Here is a 21,580-nt window from a genome sequence, read left to right as displayed (position 1 = left end):
GCATACTGTTTTGTAATGTACTACAATACTTAGGTGCAGATAACTGCCACTATTTGCATTAAGTAGTATAAATAGAAGACAATCCTTCACTTAATGTAAATAGCATTGCTATTTGCACTTAGTATGCAGTAAATAGTCTGTATCGCTATTTACATTTAGTGCAAATAACCGCTGCCTTAAAAATAAGCACTAAGAAAAAAATAAATGTTAAAACCGCTTGCCATATACTGCGGCTGTTTAGAAAACGTTCTGGATGGTCCATTCGCGAAGCGCTCAGACGATGCCCCCAACAGCGCGTGGACTTCTGCTGCACCTTCACTGTTTACTACACACACAAAAGGTCTCTGACGCTTGGAAAATGGTGCAATTGGCAAAAGGCGGAGTGATTTGGAACTCTTAAGTACCATGAAGAGACAGAAGCAAATTCCAAGCCAGTCTAGCAGCACATCAATCGCTCCACACGACTGAAGATGAAGATGATCTCATGCTTGTGCCCGTTTACCTCCCTGTCTCGTTTAAAAACAATCTCTTCAAAGAAATTCGCTGCATGATTCAACAGTCACACCATATCTCTTGATAACTTTATCGCTTTTCGACCATTTCATGATGAATTAAACTGCAATCCAAAATGAAATTTCCAACGGAAAACCCAAGGAAACCAGGGAACTGGAACCCTCCACCAGGTAGGTACATTTCGTTTTCAAAATGCATTTCCAGTGGCATACATGCGTTATTTCTCATGCTGTATCTTTGACATAAGTTATTATGAGCATAATGAAGCATACATGCGCCCTGGCAGTCAGCTGTCATATAGAGTGATTTAAGAACCCAACTAATCCAATCAAAAGCACTTTAACCAAGATGCGCACGATCAGTGGGTGAGGTAGTTGACTGTGATCAGTTAGTGGTGCAAAGGTTTAACGTCTCTAATTTTAATAAAAGGTTCTCATTCTGTGTGTCTCAGTTTTTCAGTGTTCACCTTCATTAAGATTCACAACCACGCGTTTCAAACACAACATCCGTTGATGTTTAAGTGGTGTTCCTCACAAATCACAATCACGACGTGACCGAGAGACCTGCATGGTCGATGTTTGCTGCAATAGTTTAGCAGGGTGGGAGAGGAATAAGTCATAAAGACGTCTATATGAGCAATTAAAGGCTACATTTTCTAGAAATCTTCCAACAGAGGTGCATCATAACGCGCCTACAATTCTGCGAGTACTATACAGAAACACGAGAGATGCATAATGAAGCGTGGGTGACGCGCATTACCTAATCTTACTATGTACAGGAAAACCACACAAATTCACGATACTGGTTTATATATTTAAATGCGTTGCAGATAATGTCTTACGAAATAATAAACATACTTTTTTGACCTTCCAGAAAATTGCGACTTAGTTTTGCGATTTTTTAATTAATTAATTTATTTTTTAAAGTTTGGTAACAGGGTATTATTATTATTACTAGGCTATTTATTTTAACATATCTTTGACCGCAACAGCTCCTTTATATAATGCGACTACATTTTAAGTCACTATTGTCGAACTATACTTTAATATAAATTCTAATGAATAAGACTTAATGCTCATCTAATTATTTGCTCTGAATTTTAAATGAAAAAATTGATATATATAATCTGAAGGTAGGGTCAAGATGGCTTGTAAACAATAGGTCGAATTGTCACAGTATTTATTGCGGTCATGCTGCAGCCATAGTGTCCACATAAACAGTTGTGCAATACTACATCATATTGAAGGCAAAGGGATTGCCTGAAGAAAGTTGAGGGGAAATTATTTGAGGCTCAGTCTTTATATGTGCTTTATGTGATTAATGTGTTCCTTGGTTTATTGATTATAGGGTGATTTTTAATTTATTTACAGTACCACCACCACAAAATGATTTTTGTAGAATATCCATATTAGTTAGTAATGTTCTTATACTTTTATGTGTTTACAAACAAAGCCAGGCGGTCTGAAACAGTGTAGCTTATCGTTGCTCCACCCTTATACTGCTGCTTCCTACTGTAATGGGTTTTCAGAATGCCAAAAGAAGTGTGTGTGCAGACATGTGTGTATGTGTGTGTGTATGTGTGGATATGCAGCAATGATCAGAAGCTTTGGGACTATTACATGTGAAACACCACCCTTTGCCACCTGGAGTGTTTACATTAATGTGAAATCGTCATGTTTTGAAAGAAAGCAAAATGAACACAGGAGCAAACACTAAACTCGAAAAGCAAATTACTTAGATTTTTGCTTTGAATAAGCTAAATGACAACATATATCAGTGGTTTGCAATACAGAAATGTATCGCTGGTCTGTGTTGATAGGATAGTGGACAGCAGAGAAAAAAAACGCACAAATAATAAAATGCAAATCATTATATAGTGTAGCAAGTCTCATAGGTTTATCAGCTCTTAAAAGAGGAGAAAATGCACGTCTTTTTGACGTCAGGGCTGTGGGTCCAAACTTTACGGTATTGTCGCAAATTCATCTGTCAGTTGCTAGAAGCCAAGCTATTAAGATTCCATTATGAAGAGGTTGCGTGTCATGCTCTCGTCCTTGAAAACTATGAACGAAACTACGCAAGGTAAAAAAATACGACATAGACTACATTAACATTAATATTTTTTTCACACAATTTAAGATTTTACAAACATTTTTGTTTTGATTTGTACAAGTTTGACCTAATGTTTGATATAAAATCCTGAAGCAAATCTGGTGTTATAAATGATCACATACATGGCATAAACATATTGTCTCTTTTTTAACAGTGCCAGTGCAGACCAACCTGGTGCCGCCGAAGAAGGTCCAATCAGGGATGTTGCAATCCAGTTTGGTGCAGGCCAGTGTGGCCACCATGCAGAACCCCATGGGTTGTTCTTTACCTCGCCTTTCTGTCTCCCGGCCCGCTAGTATGGTGACCAGCATAGAAGCGGTGGCAGACGGCTCAGCCCTCCTCACAGTCATGAAGTGGAAGACTGTCCTTGCCGTGTTTGTGGTGGTGGTAGCGTACCTGGTCGCCGGCGGTCTGGTGTTCAGAGCCCTGGAGCAACCCTTTGAGAGCAACCAAAAAGACACAATCACTTTGAAGAAAGCAGCCTTCCTGGAGAAACATAGCTGCGTGACCCGAGATGAGCTGGAAGAGCTCATCAAGGTAAAACTGTTGCTCATCTGTAGAAGAGCTCAGCTAGTGTCCCTTGTGGGATCTCAGATCTTGTGTAACAATATAGCTTAATCGATCTGTCTGACATGCGAGCTTCACTCATGCAATAGACCAGGGCACAGCGGTTGGACTTTTCTAAATGGAGCAAGTGACGAAAATAAAAGTAAAGATATCGAAGCAGACTGTCATAGCAGACTTATGACAACAAGCCGTTTGGTGTAGAGTTGAAGTATTTGATTGATAGTGGCCATGATGGCAGTAATCAATCTGTTTTGCAATGTTGAAGTGATGTGCAAAGTCCATTCTGGTCTTTAATAGTTCCCATTTACAGAGGCTACTTTAATACGACTTTCAGAAATGTTCTCAGCAATAAAATGGCAGAGATTTATGGAGGAAACACTGCAAACTCTGCAACCTTTCAATCTTTGAAACCTGACCAATACATTTTTGTCAGGTCTGTTATGTGATGTCTAACGCTGTGACAAAAATGACTTTTCATTCCTGCAGAGTTAATTTACTGTAGACTTACGATTAAGTTCTCGCATCAACGATCCAAGGTTTTGCTGATTAGCATAAATCAATTTTTATTACAAAGTCGTTCAAATTCAAAACCTTTCAATTTATGCACAAGTCATGTTTTTCTGTAAATTTACAATTTCTTTGTATAAATTTCATGTTTATTTTCTCATACACTCCATGCAGACCCACGTTTAAATCAGTTTTTATTTTAAGAAAGGTAAAGAAATGTCCATGTAATCTGTTTATAGCCTGGTTTACAACGGTCAGGTTCTGCTCAAACTTGACAGATGCAGTTTATTTGTCTTGCACTGCGTCACCCTCTTTTTCACAAGTTCTGGGAGTTTCAGGGTCCAGTGCTCACAGCTCCTCATAAAACAGGGAAAGTGGCACCCAAGTGCAGAGACCTTCCAGAAATTGACTCTGGTTCTGTTCCAATAGCAAGTGAGCTGCCTACTTAGGCAGCATTGTAAGGCATCATATAAATGCTCACTAACCAAAGGCTGTTCTAAAGGATATGTTCTTCCAGGCAAATTCTAAAGCATATCATGTATCTTTTGTGGAATATGCAATAATGTTGAGAAAGATGACAGATGAAGTGAGAAAAAATATATATTATATGCTTAGAATTCAATCAAGGATTAAGTGTATTGTTAGTGCTGCAAAATGTCCTTTTAGCGACATTGGTTGTTGTATGTATCATGGCAGTTAATGCATTAAAAGGTTTACATGCTATTGCATTTGAGAAAAACCTGTCACCTACACTAAATCCTGCAAAAGCAAACATGATATAAAAAAGCATTTGCTGAAGCAACAATTTGCTTCTACTAGTCTTTAAGCTCTTTTATCTCATTAGCGCAAGTGCAATGCTGTATCAGGAGGGCTATCGAGCAAGTTTACTACGTCAGAAAAGCCATATGGAGCTGATTATGTAATGCAAATGTAAAAATGAATTACCATATTTTCTTAGTTTGGCTGGTCCTGACTTATATATGTTTTTTTCCTCGTCATAACGTATTTTTGGATTGATGTGACTTATAGTCCGAAAAATACGGTAGTTTAAAGAAAAGGGTTTTTTATAATCACAATTTCTGTGAAAGGAATAAAAAACTGCCACAAATATTTATGTCAGCTGGAAGCTGTTGTGAATTGTATGTATAGGATAGAGGCAAGATTATGTTGCAATATTGACTTTTATTGCTCATCTTAGCAAGTTAGCATTAGAGTTACCAAAAAAAAAAAAAAAAAAAAAAAAAAACTTAATAAAATAAAGTCACAATCACATTATCTGATTTTTTGGAATCCATTAACAAGTCCAGAGATTTTTTTTTTTTATACAATGCAGATCAAATTAGACACTGACAGATTCTCATCTTCCAGAAAATCGTTCATATGGTTCAAGCATCTGCAATGCTCTGTCAATGTCTGACTATTCTGCCAGTTTCATTATTCACTCAACGGGTCACAACACCAACAGTGGAACACCGTTTGTTGAAGTACACATTCTTAAAGGGGTCATATGATGCTTTTTTAAAGATCATTATTTTGTGTATTTGGTGTAACAGAATAATTTGACATGCTTTAATGTTAAAAAAACATTCTTTTTCAAATACTGTACATTATTTTAGGTCCTCTACTCTATTTGAGGTCTCTCAAATTGTTTTCTACAAAGTCCCTCCTTCTGACAAGCACAGTTTGCTCTGATTGGCCAACTGACCCAGTGCATTGTGATTGGCCAATCACCGTCGGAAATGTAACGCTCCTTTCCATAATCGCGAGCTTTATATTTAAAAATAAATGTAAAGACAGTTAATCACATCCTTAGTTTTACCATCAGTTCAAGCCTGAAAGGGGAACAGAGTCGCTTGACAGACACAGTGATGAAGCTCGTATGGGTTTGCAGTACACAAGCCACGGTTAAGACAGCTGACTCCACTGTGATGTGACCGTCTCTCTCTCTCTCTCTCTCTCTCTCACACACACACACAAACACGTGCATGCACACACACGTCGCACAAAACTCTGCATTTGAACAGTCAATAGCAAATACTTAAACTAATAACAAAACCAGATTATCATAGCAAAGTCAGAATAACCTCCTCTCCTAGGTTCACAAAATGGTCATCCATAAAATGCATTGCTGTTCTGTTGTAAGTAATCTTAAAGATTCCTAAATGCATCTAGTTTAGGAAGGCCGAATAAAGTGCTTTTGCTTTTTCTCCTAGATACACACAGCATCTCCCTTACATGGCTGCTTCAACACTAACTGCGGTTACTGAAACCACACCTTCTTTGCACAAACATTTGGGAGGCATTACGCAAATGTTTCCACAAAGTGACATAGACATGCTGGGGCGAGTCTTAACTTTGATAAAGAATATCTTTTTGGATTTGAGACTGTAGTCTTTGCAGCTTTACAGATCTTCTTTATGCACCAAAAGCTTGTAACACTCCATAGAGAAAGGAAAAATTTAAATCGCATCATATGACCCCTTTAACCTGATTGTGTTGAGCAGTCAATATTGTTGAGCAGTTCTAGTGTTATCTAGTGTTTGTTACTGTGATTTTCGGTTGCTCAAGATGTCCTTGAGAGACAAGTTAAAGAACCATAAGCTTCCTTAATAGATGAGCAGTGATAATCATCCAGCCCCGCAGATAAAGAACAATCAAGTCTTAAAAGCATCTGCTGGAGAATCTTGATTCCTTTTGCGCTAATGTGGCTCCATCAGGAGTATGGGCAGGGGAAAACGTGAAGCTCGCCCATCGCAATGCTGAGGCTGGGAGGTTAAAACCATAATTGAATCAATAACCTGAAACCCTAATTTAATCTAGAACCAGCTGCATTTGAGAGCTTTGTAACAAAGCACCATTTCAAAATAGCTCAGCCTCACCAACTCCAGTAGAGCTTGAGAGAGGCAGATATGACAGCTGCTTCCTGTCAGCTTTTGCTGTTGAATGTTGTTTGAGCTGGGAATTGTGGAACAAAGAAAATGGAAAACGGATCTGCAGCGGGAAACGTAACTTTTGGTTTTGCTGATTAGAAATACTGCAAAGCGTCGATGATTCAGGCTAGTGGCGTCTGGATTAGCTGCATGTAAGCTGTTGCTTTCGCTCTGCTCAGGCTGTGAGTTGTGCATATGTACTGCAGTCTGGCAGTGATGTAACTGGAGGTGAAGAATTTGAAGAAATGCCAAAGCATTTCTTTGAGCTGCAGACCAGACAGAGCTTGCGCGCTAATGCTTGCACATTGACTATCAAAAGGTGTTTTTTTTCAGCTAAAATTGCCAGGAAATGTTCAAGCATTACTGTCTACAGCTCTAGCAATTGCTTTGATATTTGCTCAGATTCTTCACCTCCAGTTACCGTACATCACTCTACCTGCCAGAAAATGGAAAAAAAAATATTTCATTACATTTCCCATATGCTATTATTTATCCTACTTAACATGCCTCTAACACTGGCTAAGTAAATATACTTGAGATAAACATTAAATTATAACTATAGGGTTCTGGAATTATTTAAATAAATAATTTACTTTGTAATTAAAAGCTACATAACAAACGCTACCATAATATATTATTACTTCATAATGATAATTTATATTTTGCATTACAGTAGTGAGAATTGGAGAGTCAAGTAAGCTTAAATGTCTTTTAAGGGTTTGCCAAGCTTTAACAATATTATATCTTGTAGTATGTTTTGGTTATATTATACCATTTGTGAATGTCAAGATGAGAAGTCCAAGTCATATTTCACCCACCCACCCACCCAATAAATAAATAAATAAAAATAAAAAATAGAAAATGTTGCTATTGTATATGAAAAGTTAGCATAAATCAGTTGAGCAGCTACAGTATGTGGTTTTTAAAAACCATGCTTTCAGTATGAATTTAATTTAGAATCATAACAAAGTGCAGTGGTGATTAGTGGAGATTGGGTTTCCTTATCAATCTCTCTTTGTTTGAGGCAGGATCTTATAGCTAGGAAAAATGCATCCCTCATGAAACTCAGTATTTACAGCTTCTATATGGCTTACCTCTGTCATAGTGACATTTCTCATGATGGGATTGAAAGCTTTCAGATGCTGTCATCTGAGCACCTGCTGTCTGCTGTGAAGACACATTTATATTTCTTCGGAATCATCTTCTCACCACCTTAAAAGAGGTATAATGTCTCCCAGTAGGGGACACAGATGCATATACAAGTCATCCAGGCAAGCAGATGGAGTAAAATGCAGTTTAGATCAGTTCAGAAAAGAAAGAAGATGAGCTGCAAACATATGGAATGCAAATTTGTGCTTTCTAGCAGTCTGTGTTGAGGTAAAACCATTTGCGCTAAACAGTGGAGAACATCACATTGTATGAGAGAATTGAGCTCTTCAAAGAGCATCCACCCAAGGGACAGCTGTTTCCATTATTGCTTTTAGAAAGAATCTGAAGCCGATTGATTGGTCAGATACAGAGCATGTAAATATGGCTATTTCAGTTTCATTATGCTCAAAACTTCAAAGATTGTAACAAGATATCTGGTATTCATAAGATATCTGCTTTGCATAAATTCTATAATTTATTTTGTTCTTGATAGTAGTTGTTTTCTTGCAAATTTAATAAACTTGCATTCTTTTCTATTGCATGAGGTTCTGCTTTCTTTGCTACACTTGGCTTTAAAACTTCGTATTACGCATCCAGTCTAGACTGACAAGACTCTGCAGTGTACCTGCCCTTCAGCTGCCCACACACTCTTTTCTCACACCTGAGCCGCTTCCTGTCGATCTCAGTATAGTACTTCCATCTGCTCTCGAGGCGTCCTGTTGGGCTGAGTGACCTGTTTCTGATCCGCCCTCTCTGTCCCTCTCTATTAATGATATATCTGATCATCAAAGGCTCATTAAAGCTAGACAGCTTATTTGTATCACCACCTTGGTAGGGTGCCTTGAACACGACAAACTGTAGCTCAAAAACTACAGTTTGCCTAACAAAAGAGGATCTATTTATTGTTTGTTCTATTTGGAATGACTAGAATGTGTGAGGCAATATATAGCTATATATAGTTATGTACTGCTTGATACATAGGCTTATTGGAAAAGCCTTTGTGTACATTTTTGAAAAACTCTGAAAAGGTGCATACACATACAATTTCCAGCTGAAATGAGCACTGCAGTAAACTACACAAAACACACACACACACACACACACACACACACACACACACACACACACACACACGCACACACACACACACACACACAAACCAGTCTTTGAAAAACATTGTTATCACCTAACAACACTTTTACCATAGATCATGATTAAGAACGTCTCGGTTACATATGTAACCCTCGTCCCTGAAGGAGGGAACGGAGACGTTACGTTATCAGAAAGAGACTGACGAATGGAATCTCGCCCGAGAGCCCAATCACCTTCGAGTGGTTACAAAACGAGTCGGTCACGTTCTACGTTACGTCAGAAAGAGACTGATGAATGGGGTCCCTTACAAAACGCCACATGGCTGTCTTCCAGTGACCCGTGTGAGTGGTAGCACCCTGGCATGAGGCCAGCACGAGTGAGAGCCAGCCCGTAGAAACGAGGGGTCCAACCACGGGGTGAAGGCTCGGAGGCAGGCCGGAGTCAAGGTCACTCAGAGCGTGCCCAGTTGCCATGCCCATCTTGGGACTCGGTCATAAGCCAGTGCTGAAGTGGTCTCATATGGAGTAACCCGAGCGGTATGACTGCTGCTGTGGATGCCATATGCCCCAGGAGCCTCTGATACAGTTTTAGTGGCACTGCTCTCTTGCCCTCTAATTGTTTCAGGCAATTCAGCAGTGACTGCGTGCGCTCATTCTTAAGCCGTGCTAACATGGCAACCGAGTCTATTTCTATGCCAAAAAAAAAGATTCTCTGCAGAGGGGAGAGTTTGCTCTTTTCCCAGTTGACCTAAAGGCCCAGCCGGGTGAGGTGTCCGAGCACCAGATCCCTGTGCTCGCACAATCGCGCTCGAGAGTGAGCTAGAATCAGCCAGTCGTCGAGGTAGTTGAGGATACGGACACCTCGTTCTTTACGAAAGTCGCGGGGAGACAGGGCCAACCCGAATGGGAGAACCTGTGTCGAGGAAGGATGGAGACATGAAAGTATGCATCCTTCAGGTCGATTGCTGCAAACCAATCCATCGGACGAATGCATTCGAAAATGCGCTTGGCGTTAGCATCTGTGAAGAGCTCAGTTCAAGGCACGCAAGTCCAGGATTGGCCTGTAACCCACCTGTTTTCTTGGGTACTATGAAATAAGGGCTGTAAAAGCTGGACTTCATGTTGGCTAGAGGGACCGGCTCTATCGCGCCCTTTGCCAGCAGGGTCGCGACCTCCGCGTGCATGACAGGAGCATCTTTGCCCACAATCGTCACGCAAACACCACGAAACCAGGGGGAACGCTGGGCGAACTGAATCGCATAGCCGAGCCTGATTGTTCGGATGAGCCAGCAGGATGGCCTGGGAAGCTCTAGCTCGTACCCACAGTGGGGCAGCAAGGTGGAGCAGACAGCCCCGGCATGGGAGGCGTAGTGTCCCTTAGCGGGGGCGGAGCGGAGTGCCGGCATTCGTCTGACTCCAAGTAGCAAAGAGGGCATGAGAAGGCAATGCGTTCTCTAGCCAGCTTTGCATGGAAACTGGCAAAGGGAGAGGAGAATGAGAGCGGCGAGGAAGCACGTTGCCAACGTGGCCTCTTGGGACCCGAAGGTAGAGGAAACAGCTCTTCGTGAACAAGGGGTTCTCCCCCGGCCCTCCTCCGGGGGAAGGAGTGGTTCTGCTACCATCTCCTGATGAGCTGACATCCCCAACTTCGGGTCACCTGTCTCAGGAACGCTGCTTGGCCTGACGCTTGGCAGGTTTAGGCGACGAGAAGGCTGAGGAGGCTGCGTTTGCGGCAGAGGGCAGCAGCTGGCCGCCAGGGCAGGGTGGCCTCAGACTGCTTCTGGGCGGCAGAGAACTGCTGGGCAAAATTTTCTACTGCGTCACTGAAGAGGCCATCCTGGGAGACTGGGGATCAGACTCCCTCATGTCTGCCAGGGTCAGCCATAGGTGGCGCTCCTGGACCACCAAAGTGGACATCACCTGACCCGCAGCTCTGTAAGCCTTGGCCACAGCGTGGATGAGAACTTACAGGCCTTGGACGGAAGCTTGGGACCACCAAGCCATGCGGAGGTGCTCTGAGGACACAGTTGCATCACTACAGAACACTCCACTGGGGGAATCCCAGCATAGCCCTGGCCGCTCCGCCATCGAGGGCAGTGAAGGCGGAGGAAGCACCAGAATGGTCTCGGGCAGTTAAAGGTGCCCTCCATGAACTGGTCACTTCCTGGTGCACTTCCGGAAAGAAAGGAACTAGCGGGGGTGCTGGCAATCAGCACGAGCAGCCCCCAGGAACCAATCATCCAGCCTCGAACACTCGGGGCAGGGTGGAGGATTCCAGTCAAGCCCGATGCTCTCAGCTGCTCGGGAAAGCACGGCTGTCAGCTCGGGATCGAACTTGGGAAACGCTGGCACTCCCGACGGCATTCCTGTCAGAAATGAGAACTATTAGTATCACTATAACCAACTATTATTATAAACTGTAGTCAAATAGCGAAGCTATGTAATTTCAGAATATTTATTGTAAAAATTGTTTTATAACAGCTGTCAAAAATTATCTGTATTTATTGCTGTAATCTGTGATATATTCGATATACTGTTTATGGGATAAGTGATAGGGAACAGGAAAATGTTCACAAATCACACCTTGCATACAACATCATAACTTGATCATGAACATTTTTTTGATGTAAGATTGAACAACTTTTGCGTCACTCATTGGACATTTCACTTGGACATCATTGCAGAATGTGTAAGAAGAAAAGCAATATCTTTTTGGAGAAAAGTTTTTCCAGTAAGCCTGGATTGTTATATTATTATTTTTACATATTTATTTTTATTAAGTGTTGTCAAACGATTAATTGATCGATTAATCACATCAAAAATAAAAGTTCTTGTTTACATAATAGAAAATAATAAACGTGTGACTGTACTGTGTATATTTATTTTGTATTTATAAATACACACACTGTCACAGTTTCTCAAAGAGTGAGAAAAGGAGATGTGGAGATGAAGTAGATGCTCAACATAGACTTTAATAAAACCAAAACTGCAGGAATACAAACACTGACAGACATGAAGACGGGACACTGGAGACAAGGAAACACAGGACTTAAGTACAAAGAGTAAACTAGATAATTAATCAAACATAGCTGAAACTAATGGAAAACTAATCAGGGAACATAATGGGTACAGAAAACAGAAATGACCTAATAAGAACATTATACTAAACACGGAACACATGTGTGAGGAAAACACATTACAAGACAGGAACAGAGTCTGACATTACTCCCCCCCTCCCAGAAGGTATGTCCTCGTGCCTCACAGCATCAAACGGGAAGGTGAAGTGGGTGCTCTGGATACCCTCAGAACAGACACGGCAGCCAAGGTGGAGCAGGCAGTTCAGGAGACCATTGTGGAGCAGCCTCTGAGGCCGCCGCCCCAGCCCATGCCCCAGCCTCTACTGCAGCCCTATCTTGACGCTGGTCTGTTACTTGAACCATCTCACTGGCCAGGGGATAGAGCTGATATTGGAACAAACTCTTGGGCTGGAGCCGACACCGGAGTGAGCTCTGGGACTGGAGCCAACACTGGACTGAGCTCAGGGGCTGGAGCCGACAACGGCGCGAGCTCTGGAGCTGGAGCCAACACTGTAGTGAGCTCTGGGGTGGGAGCCGACACTTAAGCGAGTTCTGGGGGAGCGCTTTCAGGAAAGGATAAGGGCCGTGAGCATTCCTTTTTGCCTCATCCTCCTCTTTTGGTTACATTGTGTGGTCAGTGGGCTTGACTGCGGGCTGGTTCTGGATCGGGAATGGATGCTCTCCAGACACCAGAGGATCTCTTCTCTCCAGCTCAGTCAGGTAAAATGGGCGAAAGCAATTGGCTCCGATCCAAAAAAGAGAGTTTAGCATAGCATTGTCCAGTGCTGCTGTTTTCGCAGTGAACCCACAGAACTCCCACACATACTCCACAAAGGGGAGATCTCTGCAGGCTAGGGCGGAGAAGCTAGCAGCTATTTCCATGCTGCAGGAAGAAAACAAGGGAAAACAAAAATACTTAAAAAAAATGAGGAAACAAAACGTGCAGAAGGGGCACCACTTACTAAATTGTTTCAGTTTGGTGTTCTGTCACAGTTTCTCAAGGTGCACATGACAAAACCGCAGGGATACAAACACTAAGAGACATGCAGACGTTTAACACCAAACACTGGAGACAAGGAAACACAGGGCTAAACTAGATAATAAATCAAACACAGCTGGAACTAATAGAGAACTAATCAGGGAACATAATGGGACCAGGAAACAGCAAGGACCAAATAAGGGCATAATAATAATACATAATAATAAACATGGAGCACATGGGAAACACAACACAACACAAGACAGGAACAGAGTCTGACACACACATGTATCTATATATTCAAGAAATATATGTTACGCTTATATAATAAATATATTTATAGATTATATAGTTTATATGAAAATAAATATATACATGCACATAAATATTTTCAAAATATATGCTGTATTAGTGTCTTTATATATAGAAATATACAATACACACATATTATGTAAACAAATTTTCTTTTTATATTTCGGAGGTGATTAATCGTTTTGCAGCACTAATATATGTTTATACATATACATATATGGATTTATTATTTATGTGATACACGGTGGCTTTGAAATTACAGTACACCTTTTCAAGTAATACTTCATTTCAAATTGCATTCACTGTCAGTATGGCTTTTAGATTTTCAGTCCAATTCGATGTTGAAATTATTTGTTTATTTTGGCCTGATATCAGTTTAGATTTTCATTCCCACATTAAATGATCTGTCACTGGAATTGACTATTAATCAAATGGAATACGTGCTTCTCATAGAATGAACTTAACTCCAGTCTTATCTTTTCCCAGCACTCTGTAGATGCAGTGAATGCTGGTGTCAGTCCTATTGGAGACACATCATACAACTCCAGTCACTGGGACTTGGGGAGCTCCTTTTTCTTCGCTGGAACTGTGATAACCACAATAGGTAGCACCGATACATATCTGGATATTATAAATACATTTCTAGACCTCTCCACCCCACATTAATATGTATAGCTCAAGCCAAATACAAGGGATTTGCTTGTGTCATACATTTATAGTCTTAGTTGCAGTCAATATGCCTGACCCCTAACACTATCAATCAATCATTTTCTCCTTCAGCACCATTTATATTCAATGTGTGAAAATGTGCTTGCTTCAACTGTCAATCCAAATGAAACTACTGATGCTTATGTTGCAATTCATTGATTTTTAGACACATTTTATAGTCTCAGTAAGGAAATAAATAAAATAATCAAAGCCATAAATGGAAAAGAAAAGTTGAAATGTGAACTAACAATTGCAGGATATTAACTTGAAATTGCAATTATTATTATTATCTGTAGTTCCCTGGCAGAAACACAAAACACAATTCTGACTTTTTTTCTCAGAATTGCACATTTCTATTTCACAATTTTGACTTCTTGCACGTTAAAACACACAAACATTAAAACACACAAAAATACTTAAATTGAAAGTTCTATACCTTGAAATTCTGGTATATATATATATATATATATATATATATATATATATATATATATATTATTATTATTATTATTTATTTATTTTTTTGTTGCTCAGAATTGTAGGATAGAAAATAAGAATTGTGAGATATAACTTTAAAACTGCAAGAAAAAAAGCTTCCAAATTGTGAGGTAAAAAGCCTTTTTATTTATTTTTCACTCTGTGGTGAAAATACAAGGCATTAATTCACTACTTGCAGTTATATGGCACATTCCACTGGAAGTTTGATGTAATTCATTTGAATTCCATAAGCTACCCGCTGTGTTACCTGCGAGGGCCTGTGATTAATTACTTAAAGAAGCTGTTGTATCAAAGTATCTAAATGCTGACACTCTCAATGTCATTTCTCATTGGCTCAACCATACAGCAGGCAATGGACAAAGGTTTGAACAAGATTAGTTTTTACACTTCAGTTGGCAAACCTTCGAACATGCTCTCAGTAGACACAATTTGGATCTGTGGGGACCATAGTAGGTAATATCCTAAGATTCCCTTTAAACCTACAGAGTATTTCTGACTGGGCTGCATTGGAATTAACAGACTGATTGGAGCCTGAATTTTTACATAACAAAATTTGAACACATTTATGATTCTTTCATTTGATTTTGTGTAGTTTGAATTGACGTTGAACTAAATATCCATGTAATTATCCAATAACATTCCCTTACCATTATATCATATGGCATTCTTTCATATGTCACTTTGAATATACAGTATAGTGGTAAATTTGCCTTTCAGTTGCATCTTAATTTATACCATTGCTCTCTTATAAGGCTATGGCAACATCTCTCCAAGCACAGAGGGAGGAAAGATTTTCTGCATCCTTTATGCAATTTTTGGCATCCCACTCTTTGGCTTTCTTCTCGCTGGTGTTGGTGATCAACTAGGGACTATTTTTGTGAAGAGCATTGCTAAAGTGGAGAAAATGTTCAGGGTAAGTGGACCGTGGAGCACAAAACTAGGGTTATTGAAAACAAAGCTGTGATGGATAGATGTACAGTACGATCTGTTTAATAGGCTTGTAAAGTACGCTTGTAAAGGCTGTTTTCAACTTAAAACGAAACATGTATTAAGTATTCTAGCCAATCATTTACATGACAACAACTGTTTGAGGGGCTTGAAAACACAAATATTAAAAAACAATCCCATTACATACTTTGTGTAAACAAAATGCGAATATGTAAAAATGGTGATACTATGCATATGCGTAGGATGCACATGTGTGTGGTGTTTTAAAAAAATAAAATAAAATAGAAATCACCAACTAGGAAAAAGTTTTTCATTTTTAGTACATTGTTGTCAATAAATGTACCCTAAGAGTACAAATATGTTTCATCCAGGCTCATTGGTAGCATGTTCCTTCATGTAAATTTCTACAAAACTCAAAAACATTTACCTACACGGAGGAATCACTGCAGATTCTAGTTGAAATGAACACTAGAGGCAGTAAAACTCAGACAACTTTTATTCCTTTTTACACAAAGTATGATTTACCGGTCCAGAGTCCAATTTTCACACAGGTTCTTGCAGAATATTATTACTTTTTAACATGCTGCAAGATTTGAAAACTAACACTTTTGAATGTTAGCGTTACGTATACAGCTTCAAACGTACATGTTTTCTAATGCAATAGGTTTGCTCGGCAGCATACGCGATATCAGCGATGCACTTGTGAAGTGAAGAGCTAAAATCAGTGTTTAAGTTAGTTAAAATAGCATGGTTGCATCATCAAATGTGCTTTTATATCACTTTTGCTTTCGTTAACACAATCTGGTAGGTTTATGGTTGGATTTTGTGTTGGGTGAAAACACGACAGAGCGTTAGCCTTTTAACAATACTCCCCAGACATTTGAAGTAGAAACGCAGCATAAACATTAGCAGAAACTTTTGCAGAAATGTCGCCACAAACACATATTTCTAATGAGCATGGGGTGATGTTTGGGTGACACTGCATACAGTACCACAAGTCTTGCTTGGGGCTAGATTATTATTATTATTTTTTAAGTTATTCAGTAAGGATGCATTAAATTAAATAACTCTAAAAAAACAAAAATCAGATTTCTGAAAGATCATGTGACACTGAAGACTGCTGTAATGTCAGCAAAAAATTGGAATAACAGGAATAATATCTCAAAATATTACTGTATTTTTGATCAAATAAATGCAGTCTTGTTAGCATTAAAATATTCCTAAAAAATCTTACCTACCGAAAACATTTGAACGGTAATGTATGCACATGAAAAACACTACTATGATTGATTCCAAACAAACCAAACCAACAATGTATTTTAATGCTAAATGTTCCACTAAAAATGTTTACCATGGCAATTAGAATTTCAAGTGTTATTTTTATCATATTAGACTATGCAAGGTCACTTCTTTTCCTGACGTCCTGGGTGGCATTAGTCATGAAGATCGCAGCTCTTGTTTGTGGTAGGTTAGTCAGATCCTGCACAGCAGAGGTAAATGCCTAGTAAATAAACACAGAACTGAGGCTCCAGCATGCTGTGGCAGTGGCATCTGCAGTACGGGTTGAGATCACACCTCATTAGGGCTAATCAATCTCATTCAGATCATCATTAGGCCCATCAGAGACCTAATGAACACATGCCACCTTCACAAAGTCACGAAATGTCTTCTCATGCCACATGTAGCCGCTGGTGGCAATGAAGTCATGCTGTTTGCGTGACTAAGAATGGATCTTGTACGATCTTTCATGTTGATATTGGTTTTTATCTATTTCACCCCCACCAGCGCAAACACAATCAAATAAGCCAGACCAAGATTCGAGTGGCCTCTACATTGCTCTTCATCTTGGCTGGCTGCATTCTCTTCGTCACCATTCCAGCCATCATCTTCAAGCACATTGAAGGATGGACCGGGCTGGAGGCGATTTATTTCGTGGTGATCACACTGACAACTGTTGGGATCGGAGATTATGTTGCAGGTACAGACAGAATTTAGTTTTAGATTTTTGAATTTAGAATTAATGCAGGAAAGCACTTCTGTGATTATTATATGTATTTATATATTAAAATTAAATTAAATTAAATTGAATGTATAAATAAATGTATGAATAAAATGTAAGATTCCTGTTATACTAATGCCTGTTTCAATATTTTGTTCACTTTTAACATTTCATATTCATCCCATGCGTTCAATAATGGTATTGTCTCTTTAGTAACTAAGCAAACTAAATTTAAACAAAACTGGACATTCATAGCTTTTAAAGTGGAAATCATTTTCATGAAATAAACATTTATTTTAGATTTTTCTTCCTTCCTTCCTTGCCTCCAAACTCCATATCCTTCCTTTCTTCCATCTATCCTTCCTTCCTTTCTTCCATCCATCCTTCCTTCCGTCCATCCATCCATCCATCCATCCATCCTTTTGTCCATCCTTTCGTCCTTCCTTCCATATATCATTCCTTCCTTTCTTCCATCCATCCATCCATCTATCCATCCTTCCTTTCTTTTTTCCTTTCTTTTTTCCTTCCTTCCTTCCTTCCTTCCTTCCTTCCTTCCTTCGATCCATCTATCCATCCATCAAACATTTTTGAAGGTGTTTAATATTTTAAGATTAAAAGTTTAGGTCTGAGACAAGTGTGAAACCAAATCTATACAGGCCATTTGGGGAATTAGCAAATGAGGAAGGTCACCTCTGTCACACAAATGAGCCAGAAGTAAAAATAAAAATAATAATAAAAAAAAATACAAAAAAATACCCAACAACAAACAACCATATATGATTTGATCATTTTACATTTAGTCTCTTGTGGATCCCTTTCAGGGAACAGGTTCAGTGGCTTTTGATTTGCTTTGGTAGGCAAATCTCAGAGGCAAAGAACTTTACCTACGCAGCTGAATGGATTCCTTTATAGACGTTGTTTCAATTTAGTACTTGATAAAAATAAAGTCCATATAAAAGCTATTTATTGTATTTGTTTTGAAATACTTGCAGACACCATGAATTTTCAAGAAAAACTGAGCTAGTCTGATTGCTGTTCTCAGGAAATAGCTTACATGTCTTTGGCAGGAGGTTTTGATGAATGCCTCAAAAAGCGTGTGGTTGTAGATTTAAAAGACAATCAAATGCTCCCACCTCTGAAATGAAAGTGTCATTTATACATCTCTTCCAGGAGGCAACAGAAGAATAGAGTACCGTAAATGGTACAGGCCACTGGTGTGGTTCTGGATCCTGGTTGGACTGGCTTACTTTGCTGCAGTTCTGAGCATGATTGGAGACTGGCTGAGGGTGCTTTCTAAAAAGACGAAAATGGAGGTGAGACTTTTGTTTGCATTGCATTACCTGGGTTATTCCATCTAAATGTTTATACTTCCAAATATTTTTACCTTAATAAATATTTTTTTTTCCTTTTTTTTGAAAATAATCATTAAGATGTGTACATTCACATGTGTTAAAGCAAATAGTAATTTTACTTAATTAATGGTTATACAACAGTTTTTCAAAAACGTATGAAACCAACATCAATGCAAAGAACACATTTTAAGAATTCGGCACGTTTTTCCTTTTCTTTATCATAGAGACTAGTAAACATCACTGACCCATAAAAAGTTCAGCCTGGAAGGGCATTTTTAAGCTTACAGGTTTATTCACCATTGTCATCTTGTTGAAGGTGGGTGAAATTAAGGCTCATGCCGCCGAATGGAAGGCCAATGTCCGCGCAGAGCTCCGTGAGACCAGGCGCCGACTCAGCGTGGAAGTTCATGACAAACTGCAAAGGGCCGCCACCATTCGAAGCATGGAGCGCAGGCAGCTAGGTTTCGACCAGCGGGCCCATTCCTTAGACATGCTGTCCCCTGAACGTCGAGCTGCTTTCAACAGCCTGGACACCACCAATTACAAAACATCCTCCCAGGAGAGCATCGACACAAAGCTCAACAACCTGCGTCTACGAGTTGAGCAGAATGAGCATCGGCGGAGCGACCCAAGCCAGGCGTACTCTGAAGATAACATTTTCAATCGCCTTGGTTCAGTCACAAAACTAGCCAAACGGAACAGGAACAAAGAGTTGAGGAAAAACATCCCAGACGACGGTCGGAAAGCCTTAGAATCCTTCTCCTGTAATACTCCTATAATGGATGAGGAGAAGAAAGAGGCCGAGGACGAGGAGCTTGAGAAAGAGGTCAACACCAGTCTGACCGACTTACCTCTCTTTGTGGAGAGCCCTAATAGACAAAACGGATTCATGCCTCTACCGCCACAGACCAAAGAGGAAGAAAACGAGACAAAACTTGAAGAAAAAGAGTTCCATTTGCAGATGGAGCCCTAGAAGGAACCGTGTAAGAAAATAACATATGCCTAAAGTGCCTTGTTTAGCCCTTACCCTGAGCTGGGATGTGAGAATCTCAATTTCTGCTGTTCATTTAACTGTTCACTGTGTCCTGATAACTTGATAACAGAAATATGGTGACAGTAGCACTGGAAGACAGCTAGTTCTTTTCTTCAGATCACTAAAAAATGCTTGTATAAGTTGGAAAGAAATTCGTAGCCAGCTACATTGGCTGTTTGTTTCACTGCTTCACTTACAATGTTATGTCTGCCAGACTGTACTTCAAGGTCATTTGTCAAGAAGCATAACTGCTTAAAAACAATGTCTGTCAAGATCCTCCACCCATTCGAAATGAAGAAACCTACCTTGAGACTTGAATCCCCTATGATCAAAGATTATAAAATTCTTTGAATATGAAGAACCCATGTTGAATTGGTGACACGTCGTATATGCACGGACCTCAACTGTCCTGTAAAACAAGTCATGTGCATCAATATGTGATCCAGATTCATGAAGTTAACCTATGAAATCTCAGGGCTTGTAGTCCTAGTGTAACTGTCAAATTGTACGGTATGTCTGACATACAATTTTCTGTGCTCTCATGAAATATCTAAAGCTGTTGCTTCACAGTACTGTTTTCATAGTTTGAAATTTTAGGACAATGGGACAAAAGAGAAGCTATAAGGTAGAAAGTCATGGTAGACGTCATGTAAGCTAGAATATCTAGTAGAGTTTAATCACAAACAACTGAACATATCCATTTATTTCATTTAAAATGACAGTTTACCCAAAGATTTTGCTCGAAACCTGTATAACTTACTTTCGTCTGCAGAACACAAGTGTTTAAAATGGTTTTGTCTATTTAACTGAAGTCAGTAAGATACAAAACGACACATGTTGATGCCATTTTTGGGTGTACTGTCCCTTTAAGCCATTGTCAAGTAAGCGATATCGGAAAAGGTGAATCTAATCTAAAAAATATCTTGTAGCCTATCACCAGTAAGGGGTGTGTCCACTCATGATGGGGGAGGTGCCTGTTGCATAGCATGGCCAAGCTAACAAAATAGTATGTGATCATTTTGGGTAAAGGCCTGTGTTTTTTTCATTTCAAATATCAAGATTCTCAGAAATCAGAAATCGCTTATTGCACCTTTATTTAATTGACTGATGGTGCTGATTACACAACATAATAGCGTATTCACAATGTTACGTTGATTTGTGAACGATCAGGGTAAAATCTTGACTTGTTTGAAGTCTACTAGACATTCTGTTTGTGAATGAAAGAAATATGGCATACTTATGTATTAGCTTTATGAAAGTATAGGATGCAGTTCCATTTAGGATTGACAGGGAAATGTTACTCTTTTTTTTTTTTGCCAAAAAACCTTGCACTTTTTACAAGTTTCTGTCTTCAGTTTATGATTTTCATCTCTTCTTTTCCAGAATGTTTCTGGAACAGACTTTTGAGACAGCACTAAACAATATTGTGCTAATCGCCTGGGAGCGTCTGACGTATTTGTGTGTGTGTTTGTGTTGAAACCAAATACTGCTTTGTCTGATGTGATTGTTGTCTTGCTGACTGTATTAATGAAAACTCCCTGAGGCAGACACATGTATCAGTACCTCATTCCCACCAACTCGCAAACGCACACATACATACACTTACAGCTGCAGCAAAATGCTTGTTGAGCTAATGTTAATTACTCTTTTCATGTTTGCAATAGTCTAGAGCGAATGCAGCAACGGAACGGAAAAAAAAAAACTATGAAAATGTAAAACATTTTAAAGCATTCAAAACTATTAAACACATGGATCCCTAAAGCATGCTATTGTGCTAATATGTTATCATGCTATGGTATTGATTGTAC

At 39.5% G+C, this 21,580-nt stretch overlaps 1 protein-coding gene across 1 annotated transcript; it reads left to right on the top strand.

Annotated features, from left to right (window-relative positions):
- Nucleotides 1-210: 210 nt before the first annotated feature.
- Nucleotides 211-19,917, top strand: LOC132107014 (potassium channel subfamily K member 10-like). Its single transcript, XM_059513143.1, has 7 exons — nt 211-683; nt 2,777-3,159; nt 13,721-13,838; nt 15,193-15,353; nt 17,174-17,366; nt 18,558-18,700; nt 19,056-19,917. The coding sequence occupies exons 1-7, from the start codon at nt 629-631 to the stop codon at nt 19,710-19,712; spliced, it is 1,710 nt and encodes a 569-aa protein (XP_059369126.1). The 5' UTR covers nt 211-628; the 3' UTR covers nt 19,713-19,917.
- Nucleotides 19,918-21,580: the final 1,663 nt, after the last annotated feature.

The sequence above is a fragment of the Carassius carassius genome, chromosome 27, assembly GCF_963082965.1.
Source record: "Carassius carassius chromosome 27, fCarCar2.1, whole genome shotgun sequence".
Lineage (NCBI taxonomy): Eukaryota > Metazoa > Chordata > Actinopteri > Cypriniformes > Cyprinidae > Carassius > Carassius carassius.
The sequence above is the reverse complement of the archived record's forward strand: the minus strand, read 5'-3'. Positions and strand labels throughout refer to the sequence as shown.